The sequence below is a fragment of the Garra rufa genome, chromosome 20, assembly GCF_049309525.1.
Source record: "Garra rufa chromosome 20, GarRuf1.0, whole genome shotgun sequence".
In the NCBI taxonomy this organism is placed as follows: domain Eukaryota; kingdom Metazoa; phylum Chordata; class Actinopteri; order Cypriniformes; family Cyprinidae; genus Garra; species Garra rufa.
The window spans coordinates 17446511-17460189 of NC_133380.1; the positions used below are offsets into that span (position 1 = coordinate 17446511).

At 36.1% G+C, this 13679-nt stretch overlaps 2 protein-coding genes across 2 annotated transcripts; both read right to left on the reverse strand.

Moving 5' to 3' along the window:
- Positions 1 to 272: 272 nt before the first annotated feature.
- timm17a (translocase of inner mitochondrial membrane 17 homolog A (yeast)) lies at positions 273 to 4390 on the reverse strand. Its single transcript, XM_073826334.1, has 6 exons — positions 4275 to 4390; positions 3554 to 3653; positions 3385 to 3448; positions 1597 to 1725; positions 1327 to 1437; positions 273 to 1215 (listed from the first exon to the last, which is right to left on the reverse strand). Exons 1-6 carry the CDS (start codon positions 4298 to 4300, stop codon positions 1145 to 1147), a joined length of 501 nt encoding a protein of 166 aa, XP_073682435.1. The 5' UTR covers positions 4301 to 4390; the 3' UTR covers positions 273 to 1144.
- Positions 4391 to 7928: 3538 nt separating this feature from the next.
- Positions 7929 to 13358, reverse strand: lmod1b (leiomodin 1b (smooth muscle)). Its single transcript, XM_073825864.1, has 3 exons — positions 12914 to 13358; positions 10443 to 12185; positions 7929 to 10349 (listed from the first exon to the last, which is right to left on the reverse strand). Exons 1-3 carry the CDS (start codon positions 13181 to 13183, stop codon positions 10323 to 10325), a joined length of 2040 nt encoding a protein of 679 aa, XP_073681965.1. The 5' UTR covers positions 13184 to 13358; the 3' UTR covers positions 7929 to 10322.
- Between the last annotated feature and the right edge of the window lie 321 nt (positions 13359 to 13679).

Sequence of the window (13679 nt, forward strand, 5' to 3'; positions counted from 1 at the left end):
AAAACTAAAACTAATTAATTTCACTGAAGTGTCCCACATTCTTCTTTCTTTCTCCATATCGGCATGTTTAGTGAGGTTACTTAAATCTACATTTCAACTTGACAATTTCTCTCCATCACTTAAAGTCTATACCTCCCTCTAGTGGACAATATATTACTACCTTTTTATGTTCTTTTTTTTTACTTTGCTCAACTTTGAAATTAAGATTACGTAGTACGTGTCTGGGAAAGTAAGCAAATACCATTTTCAGTGGGAAATAACAGACACCGTCATAGTAGTAATAACTAGTTTATTTACGACGTTTCTCAGCCTAATTTGGCTCATATATCCACCAGAAGAGAATTCATTCTGTCCATTCATAAACCTTTATTTTCTGATGCGTCCTGATCCTAACATTCACTGTAGAGAAATACTTAAAGTACAAGACAGCATAACATCTCGACACGAGGAAGTTTTACTTCTAGAAAATAAATAGCTAATTCAAAAAGTAAACTGTGAAGGAATAAATTCTGCAAAAGAAGGTTTGGCATGGAACAGTCAATAAAAATCTCCAATATGTATATATGATCTTGTTGAGGCCCATGAGAAAGTTTACATTAAGGCAAACAATCAGTGCACAGGCATGTATTAAACTCTTTTGCACACACACACACACACTCAATGGTATCAACACATTCTCTCTCTCTCTCTCACACACACACACACACACACACACACACACACACACACACACACACACACACACACACACACACACACACACACACACACACACACACACACACACGTAACAAACACACTTTATACTTTAAATAGCCAATTGATTGGGGCTCATCTTCAACAACCTAGCATGACTTAAACAGTATACCTATTGCTTCAACAAACGTTTCCAGCTGTGTTAGAAACAAAATAGAAAAACAAAAGCTTTTTGACTTAAATAGGCTGACCCAATAACAAAGCTGAGAATAGCAAAAGGCATACTGAAAACAAACGCAATGACAGGAACAGTAGTGCTTGCCCTTCATATTCCCTTTGATTCGTGGTTGGTGGCATGCTTTGTTGGTGAATGAGGTTCCACGCTGTAACTTCAGTGTCTTAGATGAGTTCATGGAATAAGAAAAGGCCTTGAGTTTCAAAGGGCTTCTCACTGGTACTGTCTGTAGTCTCCGAATGATGAAGCAGGCATGGGAGCGGGTTCTTCTGCAAACTGTGGGCCTATAGAAAAAAAAGATGATGTTGGTTTCTCTGTTTTGATTATACATTACTTATGAATATTTACATTTATAAAAACTTTTACAGATACAGATGACGACTTCGCACACTTACCAGTTGGGAATTGCGCTGAGGCAAACCTTGTGAGCAGAATACCTGCACCCTCTATTAATGCAAGCAGTATACCTCCCATTGCAGCAGAGCCAACCATTGCCAATGTCCCATCTGTGATGACACAAAAGATTAATACCACACACATAAACGCAGATCATTCTTTTTTAAAAGAATTAAAAGAAAAGCACTGGCAATGATTTACCACCTAATTTGCTTATATCGCCTAATTCGCTTACATCATTAGCCACATTTCTTTGGGATTTGACTTACTTCTTGCTGCTAAAATGGCTCCTGTCATGGCTCCACTTGTGATTGAGTTCCAGGGGTCTTCTTTGCCCCTGACCTTCACCAGCCCACAATCAATCATGGAGAAGAGGCCACCCCACACAGCAAAGCTTCCTGATGAAGACAAAGATTTGTTTTATTAAACATTGATGTATGTTGTAATATATTTTAAAGTAAAGCGAAGGTGTGTGATGCAGGCAAATGTAAAAAAAAAAAAAAAAAAATGTTGGGGAAAAAAGTTAAGACACAAATTAATTAATTGAATCAATCAATCAATAAAACTAAAATAAAATGAGCTAATCAGACACAGTTATCTGCTCATCTTGACAACCTCAAAATGGCCAAATAGTGGCCAATTAATCCAGATTATATAATAAATAATATGTATTACTCTCTATCAGTCAAAAGTTTTTGAACAGTAAGATTTTTAATGTTTTTTAAAGAATTCTGTTCTGCTCACCAAGCCTGCATTTATTTGATCCAAAATACAGTAAAAACAGTAATACTGTGAAATATTTTCTATTTGAGTATATTTTAAAATGTAATTTATTCCTGTGATCAAAGCTAAATTTTCAGCATCATTACTCCAGTCTTCAGTATCACTTGATCCTTCAGAAATCATTCTAATATGCTTGCTGTTCAGGAAACATTATTATTATTATTATTATTAATCAATATTTAAAACAGTCGAGTACATCTTTTTTCATGATTCTTTGTTTCAAAATCCAAAGATTAGTATTTATATGAAATAAAAAGTTTTGTAACATTATACACTATACCATTCAAAAGCTTAGTGTCAGTATTTTTTTGTTTGTTTGTTTTGGGAAATACATTTTAGATGTTAATACTTTTATTTAGCAAGGAAGCGTTAAATTGATCAAAAGTGATGATAAGACATTTATAATGTTACAAAAGATTTCCATTTCAGATAAATGCTGTTCTTCTGAACTTTCTATTTATCAAAGAATAATGAAAAAAAAAAAAAAATCTACTCGGCTGTTTTCAACATAATAATGTTGAAAAAATGTTATTTGAGCAGTGAATCAGAATATTAGAATGATTTCTGAAGGATAATGTGGCTTGAGTAATGATGCTAAAAATTCAGCTTTGAAATCACAGGGAAAAAAAATTACATTTTAAAATATATTTAAATAGAAAACGGTCATTTCAAATAGTAAAACTATTTCAACATTTGACTGTTTTTGCTGTACTTTGGATCAAATAAATGCAGGCTTGGTCAGCAGAAGAAACTTGTTTAAAAACATTTAAAATCTTACTTTTCAAAAGGTTTTGACTGGTAATGTATATATAACTTTTAAAGTATATTATTAATCTTGAATATTACTAATGCAGACAAGGATATATTAACTTAAAATCAAAAACCTTTAGAATGTTATAATGTTACAAGGATTTAAAAAAAATAGCTTCAAATAAATAAATGCATCTCCAATTATCAAAGAATACTGAAATAAAATGTATGACATTTCTACATTAAATATTAAGCAGAACAACTGTTTTTAACATTGATTATTATAAGAAATTTTATTGAGCACCAAATCAGCATATTAGAATGATTTCTAAGGAATCATGTGCTGAAAAATTTCAAATAAAACATTATTTTAAAATTGTAATAATATTTCACTGTATTACTGTTTTATTGTATTTTGTACAAATAAATGCGACCTTGGTTACTGACCCCTAAGCTTTTCAGAGTGCATCACTCTGTACACATGCGGCAATCATGTGATAGACAACCTTTGAACTTTTCATTACCTCCTAGTTGAGGAGCTCTGGTCCTTATGGCTGTCAAGCTACCCCTCATTCTGTGACTCATTCCCTAAAGAGATGAGAAACAAAAAACAATGACATCTTAAAACTGAACCTAAGAAGTACCACATGTAGTTAACTCAAAACAACATCAGCAGCATGGAGAATCACTCACAGAAGGAGAGTTTCTAAAACCTTTGACGGTCTGAAAGAGCCCTCCACCAATGGCCCCCATGGTGAAGGCGCCCCCACAGTCGTCCACTATCCTCCAGGGGCTGAGAAACGAGAGGTCATGATTATGAGAACGATAATAGTACATAAAAATCATCTCTCTTACTAACAACCCTTGGTAAACAGTTTCAAAAACATGGAACAACTTTAAAATGATTTATTGTATGATTTATTTTTGTTAATGGGAATTCTACTCGACAAAATATTCATAATAATGAATAAACAAGACAAGTGTTATTTATAAATAAATAAATAAATAAATATGCAATTTCTTTAGTGCCTATGCTTTCACGTCTTATGGTTGATCTACAGATCCCACTGACCATATGTTATATGTTAACAGAAATAAGACATATTTCCTTTTTAATAGATTAAACATTTAATTTATATAAATGACTAGTAAACATAATATTAAACAAAATAAACTATCAATGCTGGCAGAACAAGGTCATGTGCTTGACTGACAGCATGAAACCTCCACTGAAGGACATCGCGCTCAGGAGCGATTATCAAACCGACCATATTACAAACATTCAAGCATCAAAAAGCCTGACAATTGATCAGACCGTATAAATAATAAAGACTATCCTAACAGATATATAAGCAAAAATATAAATGAAATGAAAATAAATAAAATGATAAGTTATTTGATGCTGTCGGCTCACCATGGCTCCCTCGCGTACTCCTCCATTTTGTTCTTTTCCTGTTCGCACTGACGTAATCACCCACGCAAACCCACGTCCGGTTATTCGCGTGTTCTTTTGCAGTCTCTTTCTTTGTGCTCGTTGTATAGAGGACCCTCTAGTGGCAGTATTACTACCAACTGAGATAACAAGCAGAGGAAGCCAAAAAATCCAAGAGGTCCTTGCTGCAGGCTGTAGCGCGATGACGTAGTTGGATCAGGTCCAATACGTACTGGACGTTTTTTTTTTTTTTTTTTTTTTTTTTATTGCCAAGGTACAAAGCACAAAAGTACAAAAATGTCAGCATTATACATGTATATAATAAAAAATAAATAAATACAAAACAAAACCTTAAACAATATAAATTAAAAAGATGAAAGAAATTGATAGTTTTAGAAGCCTTAACATTTTTGGATGATAGTAATAATAATAGTTTGGATATACTGTTGAACCTCTTTTTTAAAATAATAAATGGTGGTAATAAATAAGTGGTTTGTTTTGCCGACGTCATAGACACATGAAGTAGCGATCTCTGAATATAATACGCGTGCGCTGCTTTAAAGGGACAATATTGTATTGTGATAATATTCTAACCTGTGTACTAATAGTGATGAAAATTAATAAGTAATAATTAATGAATAATAATTTACACAAATGTAATGCTTATGTTGTGATGTGATGCTCTCTACACACATGCAAAATGTTACTATTTTAAAGTTTTAAATTGCATAACTTTAGAGCTTTTTTAGAGCTATTTGTCATTATTTTCAGTGAGTGTATATACAACATATTAAAATGAAGCCATTTTATTCAGGTCATATTTTTTGTTGAGTGGAAGCAAAAATATGTCATTTTATGTGTCATTTTAAAAATATGTCTCTATGTCATTTTAATTAAAGTTACAATACAATAAGGTATGTAAAATACTTGAAATACCAGTAACCATTCAAGGGAAATGGAAAAATAATAACACCACCAGTAAATAATAATAATAATAATAATAATAATAATCTTGTCAGATGTCAAAAAAATAGTGTGCTTAATGATATTTTGACTGGTAAGAATTCCTTCTTTAATTACAGTAATCTACATTGATCAGCAAATTGAAGCAGAACCCAATGTCAGCAGGGCATGTACATATATGGGGGGAAAAACAACATTAAACATTCAACAACATAGATTCAATGTACAAACTGATCATATATTGAAATATCAGCAAAGCAAACCACCGCGCATGCGCGTTACAACGTCCAGTACGTATTGGACCTGATCCAGCTACGTCATCGCGCTACAGGCTGAAATGCGTTAACTCCATGTCGTCCAGAAGGTATAATGGCCCCCACACATTGTTTTCACAAGGGATGGAACAAAGTAAGACCTTGTAGTATGCGGTAGACCTTTATGTCCTTTTAAATATGGCAATAGCTCATTTTCCCCAGAGCAATCCACCTTATGAACAGTAAAAATGTTTCTCCCATTGTGTGATAGAAATTATGTGCAATAACCTGATATTTATTTGCTACCACATCCACCCTAGTACATCCCTGCATCACTTTCTATTCTATCCTATTCCATCTATAGCATAACTGTATTATATGTGTGTATTTTTTTATTCTCATCTTATTTTTAGTGTCTCTGTGACAACTGAATGCTAATGACACTGAAACAAATTACTTGTATGCACAAGCATACAGTGCCTTGCAAAAGTATTCATACCCCTTCATTGTTTTTAACTTTTTGTTTTGTTGCAGCATTATGTTAAACTGCTTTAAATTAGTTTTTTTTCCACATCAATCTACATCTCACCATAATGACAAAGCACAAAACAGGTTTGTAACAACTTTGCAAATTTATTAGAAATAAAAAACTGAAAAGATCCCGTTGCATAAGTATTCACACCCTTTTCTGGGACACTCGGAATTTAGCTCTGGAGCATTCATATTGCTTCTAGATGTTACTACACTTCGAGTGGAGTTAAACTGTGGCAATTTCATTTGAATGAGTATGATTTAGAAAGGCACACACCTCTAAGTAAAGGTCTAGCAGCTGCATATCAGAGCAAAAACCAAGTCCTGAGGTTAAGATAACTGCCTGTAGAGCTCAGTGACAGACTTGTGTTAAGGCAATGATCTAGGGAAGAGTTCAGAAAAAAAATCTGCTGCATTTAAGGTTTACAGAAGCATGTAGCCTCCATTATCCATAATTGAAGATGATTTGAACAACTAGGACTCTAGAAAATGTCTGCCAGCCCCCATCCAAGCTGACAGAGCTTGAGAAGTAAAAAGGTGAGGCAAAGAATGGCAGATAATTGCCAAATGCAGATGTCACATCACACCCAAAAGACTTGAGGCTGTAAAGGTACTTCAACTATGTACTAAGTTAAGGGTATGAATATTTATGCAATGTACTTATTTCAGGGTTTTATTTTTAATAAATTTGTAAAATTTGCAAATCTGGTTTTTGCTTTGTCATTATTATGGTGTATGGAGTGTAAATTGATGTGGGGAAAAACTAATTTAAATTAGTTTAACATAATGCTGCAACAAAACAAAATGTGAAAAAATGAAGGGGTATGAATACTTTTGCAAGGCACTGGACTTGGCAATAAAGCTCTTTCTGATTTTGACTTGTAATTGAGATACATAGAATATCACAATTATGCTTTTAGTATCACACAGTTCCAATGATATTTTGTCAAGCGTTGACAAGTGGCTAATAAAACTGAGCTTGTTTATAGCTTCTTCATTGGGCCTGGAAGAAGCTATAAATTAATAAATGGCTCTGCATCAAACCATCTCTCTCTCTCTCTCTCATGTCGCCTTTAAGTCATTGCTCTGAGTCCGACAGGCTGTTGGCTATGTTTCCATTATTAGGAAGGGGAAAGGAATGAGATGCAGACCGAGCCTGCATTGAGAAATGACCAAATATAGACATTTCAGCAGAGCTGAGGGTTAGTCAGGGGCAATCAAAATATAAACTAGCTTCGATTCCAATCAACTAACAAACTCTGAAGAAGTCCACTTCTGAAGGGCTCTGAAAAGGATGAATAACAAATTGCAATCCAGCAATTAGAAAGTAATCTGTGCTTTACCTTAAACAAGAAAGGAAATGTGTAACCTGTAACCAAGTTGGATGAAATTCGCAGTGTTACCTCACAAGTGGCCGTAAAGTGTGTTCTCGTGTTGTTTTTTCGCTTCGTCCGTCCAACATAGCCTTCATGTATAGTTCTTTATTCTAGTGACCAAATGAGCTAAGCAGAATTACGTGGCATTTGCAACAATGCATTAGGTCACTGACTTTTCCATGCCCAAGGAACTCATTGTAGCTTTAGAAGCATTCTACAGCCCTTTATTAGGATCTGTGTGATCATGTAGAGCTGTTCACTAACACTGGAATCATTCTATCTATGGTTCTGATCTGGACTCTTAAAGTTTTACTGCATTTTTATGTCCTCATGAAATAACTCAGCTTCCACGTGTTTTTTCAGAACAACGAAATAGCAGAACAACGTATTTAGTAGTACATTAACCTGTTGTTTACATCTGAGTATCGCCAATATGACCATGTATGCGGGTAACCGACTAAAATGTGACGTAAGTGCAAACCCTCTATAAAGTAAAATCACATGACCAGGTGTGTTGGACCAATCATTTCTTTATCTGGCATATTCATCCAAAACAATTTGATTATTCAGCTTGATTTTCCACATTATTTTTCCCAGTTGACACCTGAAATAAGATTTGTGAATTCATGTTTGATACTGCTTATTTTCATTAAGCATAACATTCTGCTGTAGCTTTCACTAGATGCGCTCTTGAAGAGACTGAGATCATGCAAGCATGAAAATATATTGTCTTCAAAGCATGTGAGGTACATTAACCTTTTTTTGTGCAGAGATTGCTTCCATTCCCAAAGTAAAAACTCACTACATTTTTAATGTTTTTTGATAAATTACAAATGGATGGTAAAAAAAAAATACACTTGACAGTGATTAGCATTTATATACTGATGGATTACATAAAAGTTTAAAGGAAAACTCAGATCAAAATAAATATAGTATGTTGACGCAGTCATATTCACATAGATCTGATCATCCATCGCTTTCTCTTGAATGCTGTCATTTTGTAGTTTTCTTCCACGCTTAATCATTCAAAACATAAGGTCTATAAAAAATCTGTAGTACCATGGAAGCTATTTCTTTATTTGTAATTTTTTGATTAGAATCCCACCTTTATTCCCTGATCAGCAATAGCTTTTATTATAGAGATTCCTAAACCTAAAATTACGGAAGACAGTTTCCTCCACTAAATAAAAAATAAAAAAAAGTTATTACGACTGTTTTATCTCACAATTCTGCCTTTTTCTCTGGATTGCGTGATACAAACTCACATATCTGACATTTTTCTTAGAATTGTGAGATATAAACTCGCAAATTGCGATTTATGAAGTCAGAATTGCGTGATATAAACGTGCAATTATGAGTTATAAAGTCAGAATTGATAGATTAAAAAAATCTCCCAATTCTGACTTTATTTCTTTGAATTGTGAGTTTATCTCGCAATTCTGACTTTATAACTCGCAATTGCGAGTTTATATCTCACAATTCTATGGAAAAAAAGTCAAAATTGTGAGATGTAAACTCGAAATTGCAAGAAAAAAAGTCTGAATTGTGAGTTTATATCTCACAATTCTGACTTTATTTTTTAGAATTGCGAGTCTGACTTTATAAATTGCAATTGCGAGTTTATATTTCACAATTCTGAGAAAAAAGTTAAAATTGCAAAATGTAAACTAGAAATGAATAGAATTGAAGTCAGAATTGTGAGTTTATATCTCACAACTCTGAGAAAAAAGTCAAAATTGCGAGATGTAAACTAGAAATTGTGAAAAACAAAGTCAAAATTGTAAGTTTATATCTCAATTCTGAGAAAAAGTCAAAATTGCGAGATGTAAACTAGAAATGGTAAGAAATCAGAATTGAGTTTATATCTTGCAATTCTGACTTTTCAACTCGCAGTTGCAAGTTTATATCTCACAATTCTGAGAAAAAAAGTCAGAATTGCGAGGAAATTGTGAGAAACAAAGTCAGAATTGTGAGTTTACATCTTGTAATTCTGACTTTATTTCTCTTTATTACTTTATAACTCATAAATGCGAGTTTATATCTTAATTCTTAGAAAAAAAAGTCAGAATTGCTAGATGTAAACTTGAAATTGGGAGGGGAAAAAGATCAGAATTGTGAGAGAAAAATTACCTTTTTTTTTAATTGAGTGGCGGAAACAGGCTTCCATATACAATACTAGGATAAAATCCAGGTAATTATTTTTCTTAGTTTAATTCAGTCAGCTGTAAAAGAATCCAATTCTACTGCAGAAAGAAACATATTTTCAACATCCACACATACTGTACCAAACACACTGTTATGATCCAAGACTGTGTTCCCCTGTGTCAAGGACTCTTGTTTTGAAAGTCAATTCTCATATTGTTTCTGTGCCCTCTTTCTGTGTGCAGTTCCTCCTGGGTCCGTCTCAATCAACTCCCTAGCTCAATAGTCAGGGCACTCGATCAGGGAGTTTTATCTCCCTGAAAAATCCCACAATGCACCCCAAAAACTAGGGAGCATCGATGCTCACTATGCGTCCTTAAACACAAGACCAAGACAGGGGAACACAGACGGGATTATAACACACACACACACTAGTAAATATATTATATGAAATGATTCTTTTAGTGCAAATGACAAGCAAGGCATCAACTCTGCAGTTCCATAGGCCACTGAAGCCCCTAAGCACCCATGACTGCACCGCACTTCCATTTCTTTCTATCGTCCAGTGTATTTTATACAACGACTCCTGGGTAGAAGCTGTGCATTCAGTTGTATACGAGTCCTTGCATGTCTTCCATACTATAGGGCAGCAGTAAGACTCTGTATGGAAGATTCTGAGTAATGATCTTCTCAAGGTCTGTGAGATGTCTGTCCTTGCATTCCTGACTTTTTCTTTACCCATAATTATCTCTTTGCATGTCGGCTTATTGCAAGAGCTTCGGTACTGCAACCTGTGAAAAAAAAAAATATTCAACATTTTCTCAGGGAAAAAGCTCTTAATTTGAGATTTTATTAGTCTAGGATATATATGAATTATTTCCTACCTTTTTGAGCTGTTTGATATTGGTGCCTCTAATGGAAGCCAGAAGTTGGTCCCTTGAGTTTTGAGCTCCTCCTCTTCCTCCACTCCTATCGTCTAGCTTCCTTTGCGACACGGGCGTTAGGGAGTTCTTCAGGAAGTCTCCATCTAACATTGGCGGTGGAGGCGGTGGTGGCCCTCCAGGTGGTGGTGGCGGCGGAGGTGGTCCACCTACAAGCCCACTGACCCTTTTCTTATGAGTCAACTTGGGCGACGGGGCAGGTGACGGTACGGGAGAAGGCATAGGAGATGGCCTGGGCGAAGCTTTCGGAGAGCTTTTACCAAAGCCTGGTTTTGGAACTTCTAATGAGTCTTTCTTGTCTCCACTGCCTTGGGCTTGAGCCTGCTTCTGTTCCTGCAGCCGCTTTTGCCGCTGCCGGTCCATATTGCGACTGAGAATATTGGTCATAGTCATACGAGGACCAGCTAACTCAAAGTGGTAGCCAAGTTTCAGAAGAGTTGTGTTTTCTTTCAAGATTTTGGTCATCTCCATCTCTGACTTTCCTCCGATGATGTGCCGCTGGTTGTGGAAGCGTAACTCGGTGAGTGTGGAGTTGTGCTGGAGGGCGTGGATCAAGGCCATAACACCTTTGCTAGTTAGAAGATTGGAGTCCAAATTGATGCTAGTGATGCTTTTGTTATTGCGCAAGGTCCCGGCAATAGCATAAGCCACGTGGTCATCGGCTCGGCAGTTAGCCAAAGAAAACACTTTGATGTGTGTGTTGTTTTTCAAGGCCTCTGCGAACTGAATAAGCGTCTTGGTTTTAATGACCTCGGAATTGTTCACGTTGAGTTCAGTCTTGTTTGGGTCGTTCTGACGAACTTTCTCCAAATCTTCATCAAACATGCTGGCCGACTCGTCCTCCTCTTCCTCGTCTTTTGTTTTACTTTTTGAAACAGTGTCTGAGACACAGTTTCCAATTTTCTCTTTCTTAATGGGTTCATGAACTTCGTTTTCGATTTTATTTTGCTTCTGAACATCCCCTGTTCCCTCATCACATGATTTAGCATTACATTCTTGCAGCTTCTTCATATTTTCATTAGCTTTCTCTTTATTTTCAGGAGGTCCCTTTACTTCCAACAAGGGGCTCTCTTTGAACCTTTCACTTAACCTTCTTTTAGTTTGGTTTCCTTCTGTGTCCTTCTTCTCTTCTTTCGTTTTGTCTTCCAGAACCTGATTTGGCTTTTCCTCTAACCTGGATGTAAAGCCTTTAGTTTTGTTTTCCTCTCTTTTCCTAATCTCTTCCTTTCTTTCCCTTTCCTTCTCCTCTTTCTCCTTTATCTTAGAAATCATCTCCTTTGCTTTACTTTCCCCAGGTTCTCTTTTCCGACTGTCTTCCTTTCTGTTTTTCTCCTTACTATCCTCCTTCTTCTCCTGAAGCTTGGATATTAAATCTTTGGTTTTGCTGCTACTGCTTTCTCTCATCTCTCTTCTATCTTTGAACTTACTCCCATTATTTTGTTCCTTTACTTCTACTTTCTTCTCACTCTCCTCGTCCTTCTTGGAAAGGGCAGATGGGTCGTATTTGTCGTCTTTGGTGCCCTCGGTTACTCTGCGGGTCCTGTCCTCCATTCTACCATCACGTTTAGAAATGGAAGATGTAGAGGTCTGAAGTCCTCCATCTTTGCTGTCAGAGTTGTTCTTCTCTTGGCTCAGGCCCATTTTACGCAGGTACTCTTGCTTCCGGCTCTCCTTTTTCGGCTCTCCCTGAAGATCAAACATGTATGAAATATGGACAACCAAGGTGACATATGCGACAAATGTCATATTTTTTGTTTTGGAGGAGGCTTAGGCCTACATATCAACATTAAAATGTTCACCTGAAGCCATTGCTTTGACCCAGCTGGTTACACAAAAGCTGTAATGCATGAACACTGGATATTTACACTACGCACAGTCGGTTGTTTCACAGTGAAGATGTAAACTCGCACAGTGGCTAAGTGTTTGATTTGTGAGCGACACTGTTTTGCAGTGGAAAGCTCCAGCCTTGGCAGACTTATCCTTAAAAGGCAGTGAGCAAAGGAGCTTTCAACGAAGGAACTTCAACCGGGCCAACATTTCAAGAGACTTTAGCATCCAAAGATAGATCGTCTTTAGGGTTATTTCTTCTGTTTGTATTATGCCTCTCAAAGTAAACATTTACATACCATCACTACTTTACAGTTAAAGTGATTAGTAAAAGTTCTACAAATATATGCAAGATGTAAAAATAAGATGACTTTTTTGCCATAGACATACAAGAGTTATAAAATTATACAAATAGGCTACGTGTATATTTCAAACATCTGTCGATAGAGCTAGGAAGCTTTTTTTATTTTATTGATTTGTATGTTTTGCCATGTCTTTCAAGCTCCTACTGTATTAAGGATGTTGGTACTTTAAACATAAGCATTAACATTTTCATAGCTGAACTCGTAATGTAGGGAATATTTTACCTCAGTTGACAGGTTTCTCTGAAAGCGGGATCTGAAGTCATCGGTCGGACTGCTCAGTTGTGGTTCTTTTTTAACTGGCGCGGTTGGTCTTAAATCCGTTTGGTCCAAGATGATTATTTCACTCGGGTCTGGATCGGGAACGACGGAAACCTCTTTCTGCAGCTCCTCCATTTCTTCAGGCGACAGGTTTGATAGTAAACTGTCGAGGTCCGGGTCCTCGCTCACCTGTCGACCGGTTTTGGTGAGTCCCCTCACTTTCCTCCGGGACATAGTTGCGTTTAAAAGCGACACAGACTAATGTAGACTGGTGAAGATATCCGTATGTTTTTCGCTTATTTTACGTTTAAAAACTACTAATTAGCAGATAAAGTTTAAAATAAATGAGGAGGATGAAAAGAGTCAAACCAAAGCCCTTTCTGGATGTGAAGAACCGCGAGGAGCAGCGTGAGACGCGATGGACTATCAGTGCAAGTTTGTGGTGCTCGGACATTCCTTGAAATCCATCGCAAGCTCATGCCCATATTTAGATAGGGGTACATAGTCCTTTAAAGGCAATTGGGAAGGCTTTGGTTTACTAAAACTCAAAAGCATCCCAGAAACAAACTGTTACTTCCTGGTCACTAAGGAAATCAGGATTCCTGGAGTATTGACAATATTTTTCCAGTGATGTTAAAGAATGTTATAGAAATAGGTTGGCTACTATAATAGGCTGCTGTGCTATTCCAGGAGCTTAATGTGGTTCAATAGAATAGCTTAGGCTATTCAT